Source organism: Buteo buteo, chromosome 12 (assembly GCF_964188355.1).
Source record: "Buteo buteo chromosome 12, bButBut1.hap1.1, whole genome shotgun sequence".
Classification (NCBI taxonomy): Eukaryota; Metazoa; Chordata; class Aves; order Accipitriformes; family Accipitridae; genus Buteo; species Buteo buteo.
The window spans coordinates 1,935,371-1,956,201 of record NC_134182.1 but is presented as its reverse complement, the minus strand read 5'-3'; the positions used below and the strand labels follow the sequence as shown (position 1 = coordinate 1,956,201).

Here is a 20,831-nt window from a genome sequence, read left to right as displayed (position 1 = left end):
GAGGAGGCGGCGGCGGCGGCGGCGGGGAGGGCGGCGAGCGGCTGGTCGTGCTCGGGCGACATGGCTTTGCTCCGGGAGGACGCGCAGAGTAAGGTGAGGAACGGCGGCCCGGGTCCCGGCGGAGGCGAGCTGTGGGGGTGCGGTAGCCCTCGGTGCCGGGCTGGCCCTGTGGGGTGTGAGGGAGCTCCCCCTCCTTTCTCTCCCTCTGGAAGCACCGGGGTGGTGACGGGTTTTTATTTGTGTTCGGTTTGAGGTTTGTGGTTTTTTTTTTTTTTTTTTAATCCCTGCGCTGCTTGCTCCTTGCACCCGAGGTCCTCTGAGGGCAGGTGATCAGGGCGCAGCTGCCCAGGGTGAGCGTGGGGTGCTGGAGAAAGATATAAAAGAGGGGGGGGAGGGAGAAAAAAACCATCCAGAGTGGGAAGGAGGAGAAGGGAAGGGCTCTGGAGCTGCCATGAGGCTGTGAGCGGAGCACCTAGTGTATGGCAGGAGCAAGGGGTGACAAGCGGGGCCTTGGCACTGCGGGAGCTGGGCCTGCTCGTCGGGACCTGTGGCTGGGCACTAGTGCTGTAGGCACTTCTGCTAGAGGTGTTTAAACTTGCTTTTCTTCAGTGGGTCAGCTGCCTTGTGCGTCTGTGACCAGCCTTCCTGGTTGTGTGGCCTGTGTTATTTCGTCTGTCAGCTGTCACTTCAGCTGCGATGCCTCTTTCCTTTGGTTGTCATGTTTGTAGCTGACTTGGTTTTCCTTTCTCCGCAGTAGTAGTCTTGAAGCTTTAAGTGCTGAGGAGGCTTATGTCTTGTCTTTGAGGGAGCATGGGGTGTTACCCAACGTTAAGACTCCCAACTTCTCTGGGGAAATGCAAATTAAATGCTAAAACAGGAACTTTGTGAATTAATGTGAGTGTGTTTAGAATTTTTTCTCATACTGGACAAGGTGCCTGGCTTACTCTACCTAGTCTACCTGGTTTAATAACTACCCCCAGCACACCTTGAATAGAAGATAAGACAGCCCTGTAACAGTCTGTGAGCTGCCTGTTTGATTTACATACTGTTGCATCTGATGTAGTTTTGCATTGTGAATAAGCTTAACCCACAGGAAAATGACTTGTGTTGTAAGTGGTTAAGGGTGCACAAGTCTTGTCAGCCTGTGTTTTCTTCACCTTTTTGGAAGATGTATGTCAGCTGACTTGGGGGCTAGAGATATACCTGCCTTTGCCTTTTTTTAGATAACTTCCTTTCATATGCTTCTTTTGCATTTTAATCTTTTAAAATGATCTCGATCTAGTAGAACAGGCAAAAGTTTGTTGAACAAGTGTTTTCTAGTTACTTGCTTTGAGCTGTGAACTAGCTAGCGTGTTAACCTTTTTTTCTGCTGCATGTGAAACTATTAGTATTTAAGTACCTGCCATTTGAGAATACAGAGTGCAAATCTTCTGCAGGTCCTGCAAGCCTATGGTGATGGGTGGAGGGGAAGGAAAAATATAATCTGTCTTGCAGCAATTGGTGACTTTGTTTATGTGCCTTTTCTAGCTCAGCAGACAGGAATATTGGGGGGAGGGGAAAATTCTCCCACGGTGAAGGCTGGAGTAGCTTTAAACTCTAATGCTCAATGGCCAAAGATTAACTAGCTTGTTTCAGGCAGTAGGGCTGTCTTGGGATTCCAGCAGCAGGGGGGAGGATAGAAATACTCCTATCTTGTCTGTTCCTGTTTAGCTAATGAAACAGCAACATGAAACTGGTGTGTGGCCAGTAGATAAAGCCTATGCCTATAAAGGAAGCTTCATTAGGTATTAACCTTGAATAGGAATCATTGGTATGTACAAACTAAAAACTGACCCTGAGGTGGTGAAGCAGGAGAGGATCAGGATCTGTAGGAAGAGGAAGGGAGGGTAGGATAAGGGTGACTGAAGTGCAGTGGGAAAGATGGTGTAATCTGTCATGGGGAGGAAAAGGCACTTCAGAAATTGAGTAGTGGGACTGCCAAGCTAAGCTTGTGCAAGTACCCTGGTATTTCTTAATGTCAGTGGCTCGATAGTATTTTAAAGACTCCAGTCTGCAGTTAAACTGTTCTAGATCAAAATACTGAGAGCGAGTATTGTAGCCTCTCTTTCTCAGAACAATCAGTGGAAGACAAAATGGCATGTCATAGGCTGGGACTTGCTGTTATCAGTCCTGAACAGTGGTTCTCAGTGCTGGACAACTTCTGCTACGTGTTCTGGAAAGAATGAGAGTCTACCAGATCTTGCTTATGCTTTGCAAGAAAACTGCTTCTGCATGCTGCTGGGCCCAAAAGCAAGTAGGGAGATGATCTGCTAGCAAGGTGAAAGCTGCCGCGTAAGGGTAATGTACTGTCAAGGACGCATAGCCTTCAGGAAGCTGGCCCAGCAGTTTGGGCTAATGACACAATTTCAGATCCATGGGAGGTGAAGAGAGCATGGTGAGGCTGTATTGCTGAGACTCCTACCTCCAGCTCCAGCCTTGCTACACAAGGTCAGCAAAACATTCTCATAGGTGCTGACTGTGGCTTAGGGGTTTGCTTCTGTTGCACAGTTTCCATTTTAGCTGGGCATACTTCATGTTACAGATGGCATATGGGCTAAAAGTGCCTAGCCATAGGCTGTGCTCTGCAGGCAGACTGCTGCAGCAGGGTGGATTTGGCCTGCGCTGCCAAAGCTGTTGCTTGACCCTTTGAGCTGAGGAAGCAGTGGGTTGGGTGGAGGTGTCCTGTGTGGAGCAAGGTGAGATAGAGAGGCTTTTGCTCAGAATATGGGATCCTTGAAGGTTGATAGCGTCTTTCCCACAGCTCCCTCCCTCTGTGTGGAGGTGTGTGACTGCTTGGTTCCTGCAGAGGGTGATGCAGAAATCCCTCTGACAGGAAGGCTAAGTGATCAGGCCAGCTTATTGCACAACCAGTGGCAACAGGTGCTCTGGCTATAGAGGCTGCCTTCTGCTTACTTGGCAAGCACCGCACTTCGTGAGGAATGCCATTTCAATGCGACTAAATTGAGCTGTTATTCCCTCTTTATCTTTGTTTTAAGCAAAATAATTCAGTCATTGCATCACGAGTTCTACAGTGCAAAGTCACAAATGTGGGAAAGCATTTTCTACAGCATAAGTAGCAGCATGAAGACTTGTTCAATTTTCCTGGTTATGTGTAACTCGGACTACTTCAGAACTGTTTTAGCTGAATGTCAGAGAGCTAACAGCAAGTCTGTTACCAAGGCTGCAAAACCAAAGCTTCACATCTACTGTATTGGCTCTTTACTGCTGCATACATGCGGTGTACTTTCAGACATGTTTTTAATATCTTGATTAAAGGGAAACTTAAGCTACTTGTGCTGAATATGACTGAAATGTAGTTCCAGCACCTAATGCTGCTAATATTTGCAGGCCAGATACTCTGAAAGTCTGCTGTTTAACTCCTGGGTGTTGAAGCAAGGCCCTCTGGAACCGAGGACTCTGTATAAACTGCTAGAAAACATCATGATCTTTTAGTGCTCTCTGGAGAGCACTTAAACTGGTTTAATTAGAAAGACTACTCTGTAAAAATAATGGATTCTGGGTAGTGGCAGATGTAATTACTACTGAAGTCTTGTTTGTGGCTGTTGCTTGAATGACAGTGGGGAGGTGATCAGTAAGAGGAGAGGTTTTTTTATAAGGTAGCTGACAATAAGCAGAAGGCTCTGTGACGTGTAAGTCCTTGTGGGACTCCTTCTGGGAGCCCAGCTATGTGGAAAACCCCAGATTAATCTGACTTTGCGAATAAATAGAGATTCTTATTTCACTAGCAATCAGATGTTGTACATGGTTGCTTGCACTGGCAGATTCTTTTGTTAGAATGCAGAAGTAAGATCGAGTCATCTAGAACTGATGGTAAAATTGCAAAGGGTGTAACTTTAAAAGCAGCTGTTCGGGCTGCTTGACAGAAGTGAGCGGCCTCAGTGGCTGAGGGCATATCCTTCCACTGGATGCCTACAAGCATGAAGATGTGTTTGCATTGGGTGAGGCCTGGTCAGAAATTTAGGTCTGTCAAGCTGAAGCCTGGGTAGCTGATGGTCATCACTGGATTGTACTTCAATGATCCAACTCTTCTGTTGTTTTTTTAACATCTCTAAGCAATAGGGAAAAAAAGCAAGTGCTGTAAAACTCTACCTGGATTTGTCACAGTAGTGCTCTCTGCTGTCTCTTCTCTTGGGCTTCCAGATCAGGTGATTATCATAGTGTCCTAATTAGTACCATAATATCTATTTTTAGTCTTCTGGTCCTGAAGCCTAGAAACATTAATCAATATGATGACTGTGTGTTATTCTGGAGGGCTCCACTTGATGTCTTGTTCTCATTACCAGGTCAGACAGTCGTGGTGGACAGTATCTTTACTGAACAGGGAGAAGTTCTTCTTGAATCTTTAAGAAACCCTGGGGATCCCAATACAAAAGGTGTGAGCCTCGAAGTGGAAGGCATCAGAGCAGCTGTAACAGTTGCTGTAGTCATTGCAAACCAGAGCCCTCTAAGCTGTTTCTGAGAAAGGGAAATGAGAGGTGAAAGTGGGGCCACTGTGCTGGGTTTGGGTGAGTGTTTCAGTTTGCTGCCCAACCCAGCTGTTTCCCCACTGTGCTCCTCCAGGAGTCACCATCCTCTGTATGTCTTTGGCCATGTGCTGCAAGTCAGGAATAATCTCTTGCCAGCTGCTGAGCTTGGATTATATCCCCTCAAGGGTGTGGGGTGACAGACTGGTTTCTGGTAACTTGTGTGGGGAAACTTCAGTTCTGTTGCCCACTGCCTGGAGTGCAGGAAAGAAGCAATGATGTCATAGCCGAGAAATGCCTCCAGATATGAAGTTGCTGCCAGACATGGCAGGCCAGAGAGCTAGGATGGAGTGGTTTCCTGGGAAGGCCTTGGGTTGGGTGCCTGCTGTGATAAAGAAACAAGCCTGGGGCCTGGAGATGAAAGTCTAATTCTTTTGGTCTGCACAGCCTTCATGTGACCATAAGCAAGTTGGTCCTTGTTCCTCCTTGTAGGATGGGTGTAGGAGGAATGGTGGAATGAAAGGTCCTGAATGATGAGCTGCTAATGCTGCAGGAGCAGGTGCTTGTGTTGATCAAGGGTTGGTATGAAACATCTGCTTTAGGTGCTCACTGGGTTAGTGCTTTATAGAGCTGTGGTAACAAGAGGAGAGCTGCTTGCTTTTGGTTCAGTGGAGAAATGCTGCTCCAGCACTTTCTGTAGGGAAACAAAGCACTCTGTCCTCCTGAAGTCAGACAGTGTGTATGCTCTCTTTGTAGTCTGAGCCTTGCTGCCATGATTGTGTAATCCTAAAGGTCTCTGGCCTGGAGTTAGGAGCCCACAGTGACCTTCACAGGACTAGAGCAGACCAGTGGTTTTCATGAGCCTCTGTTTCATATGGCTCCAGGTCCTTCACTGAAGACCAGACTCCTGAAGGGTAGTGGTGACAATCCTGTGCTGTTGTCAAATAGTGATATGCTTGATGTTTTAGCCTGCAGTGGCCTTTAAGTATAGGCTGGGTCATGTACCTTTACAGCAGATATTTAGGATAGGAGAGGTAGAAGATTTTTTTTTTTAGCAAGTGGCTTCATGTAGTCCTGAGGGGCAGAATCCCACCGCTGTATATAGGGGTGTTCTTGACTCTTGTCCTGTTTCTGGGCTGCTCTCACACTTTGGGCTGTATGTATAGTACACACTGCTCTGGAGTGCACAGCTGAGCGCTGCTGCTGACTCACAGTTGCTTCTGTGTAAATAAGGCCCTGCTGGGGCAATAAGCTCTCCTGCAATAGCCTTCCTGGGGATTGTTGAAGCTGTAGGTTATGTGTTCCTGCCCCATTGCCTCTGCAGTTTATGGTGCTAGTGCAGGGGAGAAATGCTTGTGATGTGGACGGGTTTAGTCAGACAAAGCAGTACCATCTTGTGTCTATACCTGCCCATCTCTTGTGCAGGCAACTACTAGGCATGGAGGGGTGTGCGGACAGCATCTAATCATGGGTTACTTTCTCCACAAGACTTAATAAGAAAGTTCACAAATTCAGGACTGGCTGATTTGTGTAATCCTTTCCTTAGTTTAGCTGAGAGGAAGCAGTTTCCTTTGGCTTATCATACTTTCCAGACTCAGCAGTTCATATTGTTAGCACTGCTGATCCTGTTTGGACAGTAAAGATAAGTAAGCAGGATGAAAAACACTGGGGTCTGCATCTCACTGCTTTGGCTGCTAGTGTTATCTGGCTGGGAAACATGGACCAGCTTGCCTTTCATTCAGTTGGCAACAGACTGTGAGCTGTGCTCCAGGTGAAACTAATGTCTAAATGGTGGCCTTCTACCTATCCTTCTGCTAGGGACCAAATAGGGCGGCTTCTGCTTACACCAGTGCCAGTGACCTCTGAATCACACACCTTTGTGCTGTTTGGTCTGTGCCTTCCTAGCAAGTACCAGAAACACATGCCTGTAGAGGAATGTAATAATCTGTACTGTGGGGTGACTGGAGAGAAGTGACTGTACTGTTGGAGTCCCTGTTGTGTTTGGAGTCCTACCATGTCCATTTGGATGTGAGCGGTGCTGGGACTGCTAGGAACTGTGTTTCAGGGCACGCTCTGTAAGCTCAACATTCTTGCTTGTTGCCAAGGCAATACCCAGGATGGGATAAAAGCCTCCTGTCCTGCAGAAGTCAGAATGGGAAGCTCAGTGTGCTGCGTATGAGGTCTCTCTATAGTCATAAGGCTTATAAAGGTGTATCTCTTACCTACCTCCTTCTAACTCTAGCTAACAGCTAGTATGCAGCAGATAGAAGTCTTTTCAGTGTGGCTGGAAGGATGAGGGTACAGTGGCTGGGGTATTCCTCACTTGTGCATGAGAGCCTGATCATAGATGATAGCAGTAACCATCAGTGGTAGGGCGAGTCTAGGCAGGAGGAGGCTGGATAGAGGCAAATGCATGCTAGCCTGACAGCTGTCTCCTCTGCAGGCAGCCAGAGAGACTTGTCATCTACCAGATCTGGACCGCAGTACGCAGATGGCCAGACTGGGGGGAGGGAGTTTCCAAAGCTTTTGGAAGCAAAGCTTCACCTTACAAAGGGCAACCTCTCAACAGTTCTTATGTAGCTTTACAGAAGCTTAAGGCAGCATTCAAGTGATCTGTGATATGACAGGCTTGTTTAGATGTTGTCTGGCACAGTTTGCTTGTGGGCTTCAGTGCTGAAACATGTGCTTAGCAGATAGTAGGGGCAAGCTCCTGGCTGGTGGGGTCTGTGCACTAGTATGCTGCAGGGTGGTGAAACAATATTGGTTGTGGCCCAGTTTTCTAGCTTGCTTCCCTGGGAAGGCATTCAGAATTATCTCTAAAGGATAACCTTGGGATTCAGCCTGGCTCTGACAGTCACTCTTCAGCAAACTTCCTGTGTTGTGACCTTGATCTCTGGCAATTTCTCCCTTATGCAGAAAATAATTCTTATTTGTTAGGCTGCAGCACTGAAGGGAGGGCCTCTTAGAAGACAGGTTTCATAGCATAGGAACCACTATAATATGATAGGTTAAGGTTTCTCCATGCTTCTGGACTACTGATGACTGAAGCTGGTGATCACCAGTGTTTAATAGCTTGTAAAAGTCCATTCTTTGGTATCTAAATACATGATTCTACCTGATGTAAGAACTTGGATGTATGCATTAATCTTGGTAATCTATGCTGGATATGCCTAAACTTTTTTGCTTGCTTCTGAGGTCATGTAGGGAATTGAAGCCTTTTGTCTTCAATGGTTGGGTACAAGCAGTGAAGTATGACTTGATAAAGAAAGTTCAAACTGTAAACCAGAGGGAGAAATGGGCTGGTGGCTGCTTTAAGTCAGAAAGCTCTGTCCTTGTAAGGAATTTCAGTAGGACTATAACTTGAGGATGCTAGTGGTGTGTAACCTAGAGCATCTTCAACTGAGAAGGCTATTCCACTGCTCTAGAGAAGTTTAAGTACAGTTGAAATTATATTCTGGATGTAGGCTGTTGGAATGAAGTAAGTCCCTGAAGGAAGATGCTGGCTCTGTTTAAGGCTTGTCTGAAGCACTGGGAAGGCAAGTCTGGTGTTTATTGAACCTGGTAGGCTCTGAGGTCTCCTGTAAAGGATGCCTCACATAGCGTGCTCAGAAACCTCTTCCAAGCTGCTCTGAGTAGAAACAAATAGCATTAAGATGTTGCCAGACACAAAGCTCTGTCTAGGAAGGGTAAGGCAAAACCTGCATTTGGGAGAGGAAGAGACTTGAAGTTACAAGCAATAAATAGCTTTTCGTAAAGCAAAGTTTGGATATCATTGGGGCTATTTCTTGTACCAGCTTACTGGGGCTTTCTTTAACAGTAAATGTGCATTCTAGCAGCAATGAGTAATAGGATGCCAGGTATCCTGAAAATAAGATTAAATGGATGCAGTGATAGTGCCACAGTGTTCTTGGGTTTTGTTCCTGTTTCTGGCAAACAGTTGGCTCAGACTTTATGGGAGCCTAAAGAGGCTTTTTGCCCCCTTTTCGCCAGGATCAGAGAGAATGTAGCCTCTGCAGCTGTCAGAACAGCTACTGGAACATGTGCAGTAGTTTGGGGAGATCAGAATGGCAGTGGTGACCAGTCTGGGCCTGGTGAGAAAGCATCAGGCTCTTGCTTATGGCTTGTAATAGGTAAAATCACTTCATTCTTGCCTTAGATTAAAGCAGCTCTCTGATCTAAGGATGAGGAAATGGATCACAAGGCTAGGCTCTTAAGAGCTGTTGTGCCACGTATTGTGGAGGCACAGGCTAATGAAGAGAGAACTATTAGAGTTGTTGCCATCTTCTAAATGGCATAATAGGCCTTGGCTTGATGTGCTCCAAGTAAACAAGCTGGAGAAGTACTAGAAGGAGGATGCTTCTTTCGACATAAGACTTGCCAAATACCTCTAGTGTGAACTGTAATGATTGGTTCTTCAGACTTTAAGCTAACAAGGCTTTTTCCTTTCCTGTGTTTGGAAGGAAAGGCTTGTTGCAGTGACGTGCAAGTAGTGTCAAGGCTGTCATGCTTGCCCATATGTGCTGTTCCTGGAGGCAGCAGTTTAGTGCAGTGTGGTTCTTGTTGACAGCTGATGACCAGTCTAGCTTCACTAAACCTACTTGATGCTTGACCAAGACTTATACTGTGAATTCTGTTGCAGCTGAGGTCTGTATCTGTAGACCTGAATGTTGATCCTTCTCTCCAAATTGATATACCCGATGCCCTAAGTGAAAAGGACAGAGTGAAGTTCACTGTACATACTAAGGTAAGATTGTGGGGTAGAAAGAGGTCTTCATAAATGTTATGCAAGTAATCTGTGTATTTGCAATACACATACCTGTAAAGATGGGCTTGGCAATGAAGGAAATCTAATTAGATGAAGGTTCTCCACTTAAAGGTGGCCTGAGGGTGTGTATACATATATATATATGCAGAAATTTCAGATTTCTGAAGGCTGAACACTCTCTAAATTAGAGACAAAGTAACTGATATACTAAATTGGCTTTGCTAAGGAATCCTAGCTTGACACCAGAAGGCTGGGGGGTAGGGGTGGGGAAACCAGCTACTGTGAAACTTTACAAAATAAACTGCATTAATGCTGTTCCACAACAGTGTCTTGTCTTTAAATAGTAGTAAGGCTCTCAAATGAGTGCCAGCTCAGCTAAAAGGGAGTAGGCGAGGCTCTTACTAGGCAAAATAGCTTCCTTTGGAAACAGACAGAACTGTTTCTAAAAGCACTAATTTACAAAACAGTAGGGCTTCTATATCTTCTCTTCCAGACTACACTGCCAGCTTTTCAAAGCCCTGAGTTTTCAGTTACAAGGCAGCATGAAGACTTTGTGTGGCTGCATGATACGCTCACTGAAACTGAAGAGTATGCAGGACTCATTGTAAGTACTTCCTAAAAAATGTAATTCTAAATGAAAGACAATGGCAATTTAAAGTGCATGCTAATAAAAGCATGAAGTCTGCTTTACCAATGTTACTATCATGACTTGGGTATTCCCTATGTTTCCTTTTGCCTTAATTCCCAAACAACTTGAGTGGGGTGGATTTGTGAACTTTCCATATAGCTTGGAGCAGCAAAAAAAGATTGATGCTCAGAGTCCCTGACTCTACGGTTGTATAAATATCTGCCTGAAGATGACACAGTGAAATACTCTATTAAATATAGTCTTTCCTATCATGATTCTTTAGGAGGTCCTGTGGGCCACAGAAGATGGCTGGATATGGGGTGGATTATAGAGGTTGTTCCTCTTGGTTGGTTTCCCTCCTGGGGCAGGGGTAGCACAGACCTGGGAGGGGCAAAGAGGGACCTAGACATCAACATGCCTCTAGAATTCCTGGGTGCAGAGCCTTGCTGGCTTGCCATGACCAGGCAAGAGGGCCTCCTTCCAGAGAAAGCTGGAAGTAATTTTGGAAAACTTTATTTGCTAGCATCTATCACTAACCAATTCCTTGGCTAGATACCTCCAGCACCTTCAAAGCCTGACTTTGATGGTCCCAGAGAGAAGATGCAGAAGCTAGGGGAAGGAGAAGTGTCTATGACAAAAGAAGAGTTTGCCAAAATGAAGCAAGAGCTAGAAGCGTAAGTAGAATGAGTCTACTGCCAAAAGATGCACTTAGAGAAGCCTCCTGGGAGAGCAACCTATTTGGTGATAACTGATCTTGAGTGTGACTGTTTCGAAGGGTGTCTGCTGCTGCATAATCTTTAAAATCCTGGAGCTGGGGAGCTGCCAAAAGTTTCTCTCAAACTGGAAAACTTCCTAGCTAAAGAGATTGAAAATAGCTTCTCTATCAGTAGCTAGCTATTTCAGAAGCATGCAGTTGCATATTGTTACTGGCTAAACTTAAAGCAATTCTTTGTATATTGACTTTCAGTGAATACCTCGCTGTCTTCAAGAAGACTGTATCATCACATGAAATCTTCCTTCAGCGGATTTCTTCTCATCCTGTGCTCAGCAAAGATCGCAATTTTCATGTTTTTCTGGAGTATGACCAGGATGTAAGACACTTTTTTTCTCCTTTGAGGCAATATGTTCAGAGTGCTGTCACTTTTTCTGGGCCCAGTCAGAATGTTACATAAATCTGTGTGCAACATCAGCAAGCAGATATTCCCAGTACTTCTGTGAGATGATTAAAGTATGAAAGCCTGACTGTTAGACCTTTTTCTGCTATAAATCTCATAGTGTTTCTTAATCCTAGTGAAGTTGGTTAGGAAGCCAACATTGTGTGTCTTTATCTTAGGAACAAGTATGGTTCAGGTGTACCTGTGCTGTGTTGCATGGTCCTAAAATGGAAGAATGAAGGTGTATTAAAGTTAGTACTGCACCTGTTTTGTGACACCTAATTATGAGTGATAGATGCTGATCCAAGATATGCAAGGAGAAAATGAGCTGTTTCTGGGAATGGGAAAATCTGTGGCACAGAATAGTTGAACAACTTCTAGTCAAGCCGTATGTTACATAAGCCATGTTTATACAGCTTATACAGGTATTACAGAGAGCTTGGAAATCAGCCTGCTCTGTCATATGCTAGTTATAAATGAAGTTACTGCACTGCAAGTGTCAAAATAGTCTCTTTTTCCCCCACCTTGGGATAACTTTAAAGCTGTCTTGGCCCCTCTGTTGCAGCTGAGTGTTCGGAGGAAAAACACAAAAGAGATGTTTGGTGGCTTTTTAAAAAGCATGGTAAAGAGTGCTGATGAAGTTCTCTTCTCTGGAGTCAAGGTAAGGTAGTTGGTTTACCTCTTTCTTACCCTAATCTTGATTATTTCTTTCTTCCTGCTCCAGGGAAGTTAGTTATGTCTGCTTCAGTCTTGATGTGCGTGACGCTTGGTTACTAATGCTAACCTTCCTTGTTACTGCTGTCCCAAGTTGGGTGGAGTAGCCTATATTAATTTTGACTTCTGTAGAAATAAGACGTTGAAAGCTATAGGCTGTTAAAAATTTAAGTGTATACTGAAAGTTTCTGGTGGATGCAGAAGAGTTGCCTTAACACCTTGTACTGGTGGGGAGGAAGGCATTACACCTTCAGCAGATGTGGTCATGGCTTTTGTCTACCTTGGAGCTCTGAACAGACATGATTTATGGGCTTCTGCTTGCACTAGATGAGATCAAATACCAAAGACTTCTGTAACTGGTCCAGCTTCAGCTTTTCTATCATGTTGCCGTGGTAGCTCTTTCTAATAGAATTGCTGTCCTAAACACAATGTCATGAAACATTACAGTATGTATGTTTGGTGTGGATATGAGGCAAGCTTGTAAGCTGCTTACTGCTTAGCTACTGTGTTGCAGCAGGACTGGGAAATAAAATTCCAGCAGTTGGTAGCCCTAAGGGCTGTCCAATACCAACTTACTGGTTGCTTGTTGGTTACTCAACTTCACACTAGTTGAGTGTCAAGTCTACCCTCATTGCAAAAAAGAAACTTGCCAAACAGCTTGGTTTGTCAAACCCTTGGCTGGGGATCTTGTCTTGAACTCTGTTCTTCAGTAGAGATGGATAGGCATAATGCTCAGGTGGCTATGGTTATTTCTTTGGCCCTTCCCAAAACAAGGAAGAGCTTGTATTCTGTGGTAATGTAACTGACTTAACAGGTCCTACTCTCTTTCAGGAAGTAGAAGACTTTTTTGAGCAGGAGAAGACTTTTCTTGTAAACTACTACAACAGAATCAAGGATGCATGTGCAAAAGCAGATAAGATGACAAGATCTCATAAAAGTGAATCTTTTCAAAGACCTTTCTAAAGACTTTGCAGTCTTGCTGATTTCAGCCTGAAAACCTTGTCTTGTTCTTGCAGATGTTGCAGATGACTATATTTATACTTCAGCTTGCTTGAACAGCCTGGCATTAGAAGAACCTACGGTTATCAAAAAGTAAGCAATTCTAACTGTTCATAAACATATCCTGAGTCTGGGAATATCATGTTCCTTCTGTAAAATCCAGGGGATTGAGTCATAGCTGGTTTGAGTTTCTTGCATTGCAAGCAAGTGGCACTGAAACTTTCTTTCCTCTGACGCTCCTGGTGCAGCAGACCTAAAACTATCAATTGCATCTGACTCTTAACTAGCTGATCTTTTGCCAGTTGTGGCCTAGAGCTGAATTGTGCTGGCCATCAAAGCTCCTTCTAAACAGAAATCTCCTTGAATTTTTTTCAGGTCACAAACTCCCAGAGAATATGGGAGAAACGGGTTACGTATCTGTGTCTTAATATGCTGTTAAATACAACCACAGCTTACACTAGGCCTGTATTATCTTCTGGACCTTTAAAGTTCCAGAATAGTAAGGTTTTTTTAAGCTACAGAAATCTAGTCACCTTTTCTGAGGTGAATTCTTCCACCTCTCTAAACTCTGCTATCAGTTTACCCAGCTCTTATTGAAACAGAGTATATAGCTGAATAAATAAGACAGTTCATCCCTCTTGGAGGGTAGCAGTGGGGAAATTCTCCACAAGACCTTTATGCCCTAGAGATCAGTGTTGTTACTTTAAATGGTGTCTAGCTGCTCAACTGTACTAGTCTGTTAGACTGGAATCCAGCACCTCTTGCATTGAACCTTTTGTCCAGGTCTTTGCCTAGACCTAAGTTCTTTTCAAGCCCTTGTCTGGGTCTGTAGGCAGGAGTAAACTCCAGCCTTCAGCTTTTTTCTTTCCTGCCAATTGATCCTGGCATTTATCAGACTAAGAAGTATCTAAAACTTCCTTATGCATTTTTTTCCCCTTAGGTACTTGTTGAAAGTTGCTGAACTTTTTGAGAAACTCAGGGTAAGAGAAGATTTTTGCGGGGGGGGGGGGGGGGGAAATCTCTGAATCTGGATGTTGCTGTTTCCTGTTACATACCAACTATCTGATCTTTTCTGCAGAAGGTAGAGAGTAGAGTTTCATCTGATGAAGACTTAAAGCTCTCTGAACTGTTGAGATACTACATGCTCAATATAGAAGCTGCTAAGGTGAGAACAGTTTTCTTTTTGAAGCTTAGTTTTATTACAGGCATCATGACATGCTCATGGTTTTCTTTGTGCTTTAAGAAGACAGGAAGGTGGACCCTTGCTTTGCTTAAGAAACCTGGCAGTCCTAAACCACAGCAGAATATAGAAGCTATATATTGGCTAGCTGCAGTCCAGCCCACTTACAGAAGGGCTGTTTAAGATCTCCAACCAGTTTTTCTCTGGCATGTAGAGAGGAAGAACTCTAATCTGTAAGTAAGTTAGAGCAAACCATTTGAGTCTGCAGCCCTAACCCTTCCCCTGCCTGAGTACTTGACTTGTCAGTAAAACCAATGATGACTAATTACAAACCTTGAAGTAAATCCCACCTACTAAAGTACTTTATCATGAATATGCAGTAACATGTGAAGGCTATTGGAGTCTAGACTTCCAAGAGGGGTTTGCTAGATTGATGTGACTGCAAAAGCCTTGCCAGCAACTCTTTTCTAATCAATACTTGACTTGGCAAGGGGGTGGCTATGCTGAGAAATGGTATCTAGGTATAACCTGATGGGCCTCTTCATCTAGCGTCATACCTCTAATGTCAGGTACTCTGGAACATTCGCTACAGGCTCACTCTATGTGGTGTACTGCTGTTTAGATATCAAGACTATACTGCTGCTAGATTAGAAGGGAATTGGTCCTGAGACCTGTACTGCTTCTCATGTCTAGGTTAGTATATTGCTTCACTCAAGCTCAAGCTTCACTGTCAGATCTCCAACAAATTAAATAATAGTGTATCCCTTCCTAGAAGCAGACTGAGGGAATTCAGAAAGTGCTATTCCTCCTTAGTGGGGAGGCCCACCTCATAAAAGGATAAAGCTACTTTAAGGGAAGAAGTGATGTCTACAGTAGCCCTTGGACTTCTTTGACTAAGGCAAAAGTGACTGTCCTGAAAACTTGGCACTGCACTGGTGAAAGGCTCCTGTTGCTATGCTAAGAGCATAGCAGGTTATAATAGCTTGTTGGAAGAAGCAGAATGTGGTGTTGAAAGAAGCAAAACCTCCTGCTGCTAAGGTAGTTGTAACCTCAGTTTGGGAAGTAGTCCCCTTAGGCTTTGATGCACTATTTCTGTCTACTTTCAGGATCTTCTGTACAGACGTACAAGGGCTCTTGTTGATTATGAAAATTCGAACAAAGCTCTAGATAAAGCCAGGCTAAAGAGCAAGGACGTCAGGCTGGCTGAGGCACATCAACAGGATTGTTGTCAGAAGTTTGAAAAGATTTCAGAGTCTGCAAAACAAGGTAAAGCAGGCTTTGCTATGTTTATGCTAAAGGGAGATCTTAATGCGGTCTGTGTCTCCAACTGACCTTCAACTACTGAAGGCTTCTGAGCACTGTTCTGAAGCAAGTAGTCTGAACATCTCAAGGGCAGTATAGATGCCTGTGAAATTAATGCAGCTAAATATTTTCAAGAATGATTGTCTGAGGCAGAGCAATGTCAGTACTAGACTAACCTTAATTATAAGCCCCTAGAATTTGCTTTCCAGACTGAACTCTTGTTCTTAGCCTCCACGTGAAGGTAACTGTTCAGGCTTCTGATTATCTCAATTAGAACTGTGCAAACAGGCTTTTGCTTTGTCCCAGTATAGCTGAGTGTCTCATACAGAGTTTCAAACACTGGTTCTTAGCAGATGCCTTTGGACAATATAAAACAGAGGGAACATGCTTTCATGGTATACATGCTACTCCTTTAATCTTCTTGGGTTTTAAATGTTCTGTGTTCTCACAGAGCTTGTGTGGTGGCTTACTTTTGTTTTATTCCAGTTGTCTTTCTACAAAACCTTTCTGTCTTAGACAAGCTGTTTCCTCACCAAGATGTCAGTGTCATGTGATGCATGCATTTCTGGCTAGAAACAGCAAGACTAACTCTTGAACCTTTTTGTGGTCAAATACTGTAACTAGAGCTGTACCACAGAACTCATGAAACATAAGGGGCATTACTGAAAATTCAGTCACACTTTATACATCTCTCTCATCTTTGTTCTTTTTTCCCTACAGAACTGATGAGCTTCAAACAGAAGAGAATAGCAGCATTCCGCAAAAACTTAATAGAAATGGCAGAACTGGAAATAAAACATGCAAAGGTGTGTTCTTTTTGCAATTTAACAGGCATAGCTTGAGGGAAGTGAGTACTGTGTAACTTGGAGGATTTGCTGGGTTCCCTTTAAAACTAGGAAGTGTAAAATAGAACAGCTGGGCTCTTCAGCTGAGATCTGAAGAGGGGAAGGAAAGGAAGTGTAAAGCTGTAGGTGCAGTGCATACAAAGAACAAATACTGACAGTTATCTGTCCTGTGCAGAAAGTCTGTTTTCAACCTGTCACTCCTAGGACATCAGCCTATTGCACTGCAAGTAAGAAGTCTCAATTTTGCAGGTAGTACACAACAGCTTGCCTAACTTGCCATCAGGCAGCCTCATCTGTGGGGTTTGATGCCTCCTGCATCTAGAGGCAGCTGCTGCTTGAAGTGTTCCTGTCTGCTGTGAGAGCACATCCTGCAGCTTGTGATGTAGCTGTCAGCCCTTCTCACTTGGTTTGTCAGTGAAGGAGGACACTGGCTTTGTAGCAGCCTCTGCCAAGCTTTACTGAGCAGGCTTGAAGTAGGCTGTGGAGACCACACCACGTACTGCCAGCTTAATCCAGGAAAGTGTACACAGGTTACAGGGTCTGTTAATTTAGTGTAGAGAAAGCAGGAAGAGTCAGGAAGAGATAACTGTATCTTCAGCTCCTTTTGAAGAAGGAAAGTCTAATTTCCCACTCCCTGAGAGTCCTGGACTTCACAGGTAGCTACTTCAGCGCTGAGCTTGAATGTGACATGTAAAAGGCTTGACAATACTGCTCAGTTTGGCCCACTTTAAAAACTTACTGCTGTCTCTTGTCCCTCTCCTTCCCACAAACTGAGTCATGGTTGCAGGCCTGCAGGAAGAGGCAGATTGCAGACTCTGATCTGATTTTGATGCTTTACTGCTTGAATGCTTGTCTTTGCAGTATAAGCCCTTTAGCATTGTCACAGGCTACAAAATCCTGGGATGGACCTACTATTTTGGAAGCCACTTCATTGTGGAAGGCAGGATTTAAATTATTGATCATACTCATCTGAAACTAATTCTCTTCCTTTCCAGAACAATGTCTCTCTCCTGCAAAGCTGTATTGACTTGTTCAAGAACTAAGGCGCCTTATTCTGAAAATGTGAAAAAAGCATCAATTGCACTCAATGGCCAGGGGCAACTTATTGGCTTGACTTCATTAGCTTAAAATAAATATTGTCACTGAGATTGTTTGACTAATACTTAAATATGTTGATAGTGATATGTTGACTTTCTTGGTATAAATGAAAGCCGAATTGTGTATGAATTGTCTGGATGTAGCTAACATCCTGTTGGCTGATAACTCAAAATGAGTCAAATGTAAGAAAACAATTTGCTGTTGACTGACTTCATCTAGCAGAAAATGTTTTCTGAGAAGAACTCCTTTTTTGTGGGATCATAAAGTAATCTGTCTCTTCATAGCCCTGATATATTAAACTTGCAAGTGGGAGTGACTTATATAAGTGTAGTAATTTTATAAAATAAATATCTTAACATTCCACTTCCCAGACAGATTTCTACTACAATATATTTTGAATTTCTATAACTACATTCAGTATTTGTACACTTGGGCAACACAGCAAATAAAGATGTCTGATACAACAAGCTGTTGCTGTATGGCAAGACTTTGTGAGATGTAAAATGACAATCTGAGTTTACAGGCACAGAACTGTTGCAAATTACTCATAACTGGAGCTCTTCATTCAGAGCACTAGAGAAATATTAGACTCAATAGGATTGTTCTTGGAATGGGTGTTGACATGAAATGTGGGGACTTCAGGTCATGATGCTGTTTGAGTAGCTCTCTTAAACTTTTACTTCCTATATGCTGTGTGTGGCGGAAACCAAGCCTTTCAAAAGCATTGATAGGTATAGATGGCTTGGACTCCTTCAGACTACTTCACAATGCTTCATATTTTGCCAGTATTCACACTTCCTGGTAGCAAAAAGAGGCTGTTTAAAACTTCAGGTCTTCTGGAAGCACAGCCCTAGCCACTCTTCTGTAAGATAAACCTCTTTAAACTTAGTATGGCCAACTGGGCATATGCTGCCATAGCTGAGGCAACTCAGCCTATAAACCTCAGGGTCATCTTTCTACAGGTTGGCTATCATCTGGCATATGTGGATCTAGGTCAGCAAGCCATACCCTTCTAAAGGCAGCTTTGAGTAAGATGAGTATATGAGCCTTGCTTAATTTCTTGTGACTAAACTTCTAATCATGCTTGAAGTAGGCTATGTGGCTATGCTCTGGGCAGACTGCCTGAAGCAGCGTCAACCAGAGAAGCTCTGAGAATGGGCAGCTCAGCAGCGGTATCTAAGGCTTGTTCAATAGTTTACTTTTCTGTGACCTATTGCTCTTTCTTTCTTCTATTCTATTTCTTTCTTCTCTTTCATGATAACTGAGCAGGTCTCAATGGCAATACCATCCTGCAGCAACCTAGCTGAAAAATGTCTGAATTCTGTCTCCTTTTACCTTTGTTTGACAGGAACAGTTTGAACTTGTGGTTGATTAAGGTTGCTGGAGTTCATGCTCAGCTTCTGCCCAAATAGCTCAGTTTCAGCAGCAGCTGCATAAGTATATTGCCTGTGGATATATGGCCCCTATATAGAAGAGAGCTAGTAGGTAGTATTGCTGTTACCTATGACGGATGTAATACAAAATCCTAGCTACTTGTCCTGGGGCAACTAGTGGTCCCAAGCTGGACAATTCATGCTGGCAAATTTTTGGCTTTTCCTAAAAAGGCATACTGTGCCTCTTGCCTTCTCTTCTGGCTGCTTCATCCTATGCTCTGTTGGTCTGCCAGCTGTGCCAGGATGAGCTTCTAGTGTGCTGTGGCTCTTGAAAGCCATGGTTCATGCCCTTTTGCATCTATTGCCTATGGCATAGAAGTAGCATCTTGCTTATGCTGTTTTACAGTAAAATATTGTTATATGCTGGGTCTTTCGGAACCTAGCTCCAGTAGCTGGGTGGTTTTTGCAAATCAGTCAGTAGCAAGGAACTTGCAGCCTATACACCTAACTGCCTTTGGGCTGAGTCTGAAGAAGTTGAGCTCTGGCTATGTTTATCCTAAACTACTTCAACTCAGTTCAAAGGCCTGCCTTATTTTCCAGCCAGAGAAAGGCTGCAGCTAGTATCGACATGACAAACAATACTTTACGTCCCTATTGCAGAAGTAGTCTAGGCTATTGTGGGCTTCATGCACTGCCAGTAACAGTGTGTTTGAAGCTATGTGAGACACCCCTTTTTTTAAATATTCTTTTAGAGCTTTTTAATGAGATGCTTGCTTTTGTGTGGTTTGCACTCTAAATTCTTGACATAGGTTAACTTGGATTAAAGTATTAATCTGATCAGATTAAAAGTATGTAAAAGACTTTAAATGGATGTAATCATGGCTTTATACTGATGTTGTAGTTATTGTAGTTACAGTTAAAATAACTGCAAGAAACGGTAGCTATAAAGCAGTCTCTGCCAATAACACCGTTGCTCTGAAGGAAGCTGTCTTGTGTCAGCTATGCCAGTAGAGTGCATTGCAGTCAGCTTCAATGTCTGAAACATGTTGATATGGAAAATACTAGTCACAGCACAGATCGCATTCCTGGAGGCCAGTGGGTGGCAGGCTGGGACAGCTGCTGATAACTAATTGCATGATGCTTACCCTCAGCCTGAGTTGTAATGAAGTACTGGAAAGGCTGCTGCATACCCCAGTTTCTTACCTGGCAGCTGGACATATGTTGATATGTAAGAGAAATTAGCTGCATATGTGGGCAGTCTGCTCATAAGGAAGGACAGAAATTTTTAACTAATGTAATATGACTGAATCTGACTTTGCTTGTAGCAGAGCCTTGAATAAAGCTTTAGCAGAACAAAGATCAGCACAGGCAAGTCAGTGTGATAAGGCAGGTTATCATCAATGTGAAAACAAGTTTTTAGAAATATTGCTGAGACTTAATTTAAAAGGCTGCTTGTGGGGGATGAGAGTGGAGTTTCACACATGTCCCAAACAAGGATTGACTCTAGTGTACATTTACTGATCACATCTGTAAAGCAGTTTACCTCTACAAGCTTGTTGCTCTGGTTTGAGTTGCAAATTGGCTTTCAAGAGCAGGCACAACCTTCATCACTGTGATGGTAACTGATGTGAAGAGCCACATGCCACAGATGTCAGTTCTCCCTCCATTTGAGTGAGGTCAGAGGGAACGCTAATGTTTGGTCAAGTTTACTAAGGTTTGTTAGACATCCCACTCTAGTGTTGTTGATGAAGGCAGATGCTGCTACTACCTGGAGCACAAGTGCTTAGGTTAGTTTTATACAATCCCTTCCAGCCACGTTCCCTCCAAGAGTTTAAAAAGCAGGTCTCTGCTAATCCAGCTTGCCTTTCCTGAGATGTACTAGTGATTTGCCCAGTAGTAGTTCAGCAGGTGCAAATCTCCAGCCTGGAGTCAAGGACATACTCTGTTAACACAGCTGGTAGCAGAGGTGCATCCCCTTGTACCTTGTGCTTGTGGCCTGTGCTACAGGAGGTGGCACAGAGAAATGGCCCTCCAAGGGAGAATGTTTCTACTGGTGTGCAGCTGCTGGGCTTTGTAGGGTGTTATAGGATACAGTGCTCCCTTCTCCACGTGGTAAGTTTGGAGTCTAGCTTTTTCTCTTCCATTTTAGGGAGGAGCAGATGTTTTTCATCCTCCCAACAGAAGTATGGATCCTGAGGAATCGAGCTGTGTGATCAGCATTAGAGAGTAAGGAGGTCACTTGTGTCCTTG

At 43.8% G+C, this 20,831-nt stretch overlaps 1 protein-coding gene across 2 annotated transcripts; it reads left to right on the top strand.

Moving 5' to 3' along the window:
* Positions 1-3: 3 nt before the first annotated feature.
* Positions 4-17,678, top strand: SNX5 (sorting nexin 5). 2 transcript variants are annotated; one of them, XM_075042404.1, is made up of 13 exons: positions 4-93; positions 9,163-9,267; positions 9,782-9,892; positions 10,469-10,590; positions 10,884-11,007; positions 11,636-11,731; positions 12,616-12,721; positions 12,801-12,876; positions 13,724-13,763; positions 13,862-13,948; positions 15,070-15,229; positions 15,986-16,071; positions 17,106-17,678. In XM_075042404.1, the coding sequence occupies exons 1-13, from the start codon at positions 61-63 to the stop codon at positions 17,151-17,153; spliced, it is 1,194 nt and encodes a 397-aa protein (XP_074898505.1). In that variant the 5' UTR covers positions 4-60; the 3' UTR covers positions 17,154-17,678. The 2 variants fall into 2 exon arrangements, with proteins under 2 accessions (XP_074898505.1, XP_074898506.1); XM_075042405.1 differs by lacking the exon at positions 4-93 and having other exon boundaries at positions 9,759-9,892.
* Positions 17,679-20,831: the final 3,153 nt, after the last annotated feature.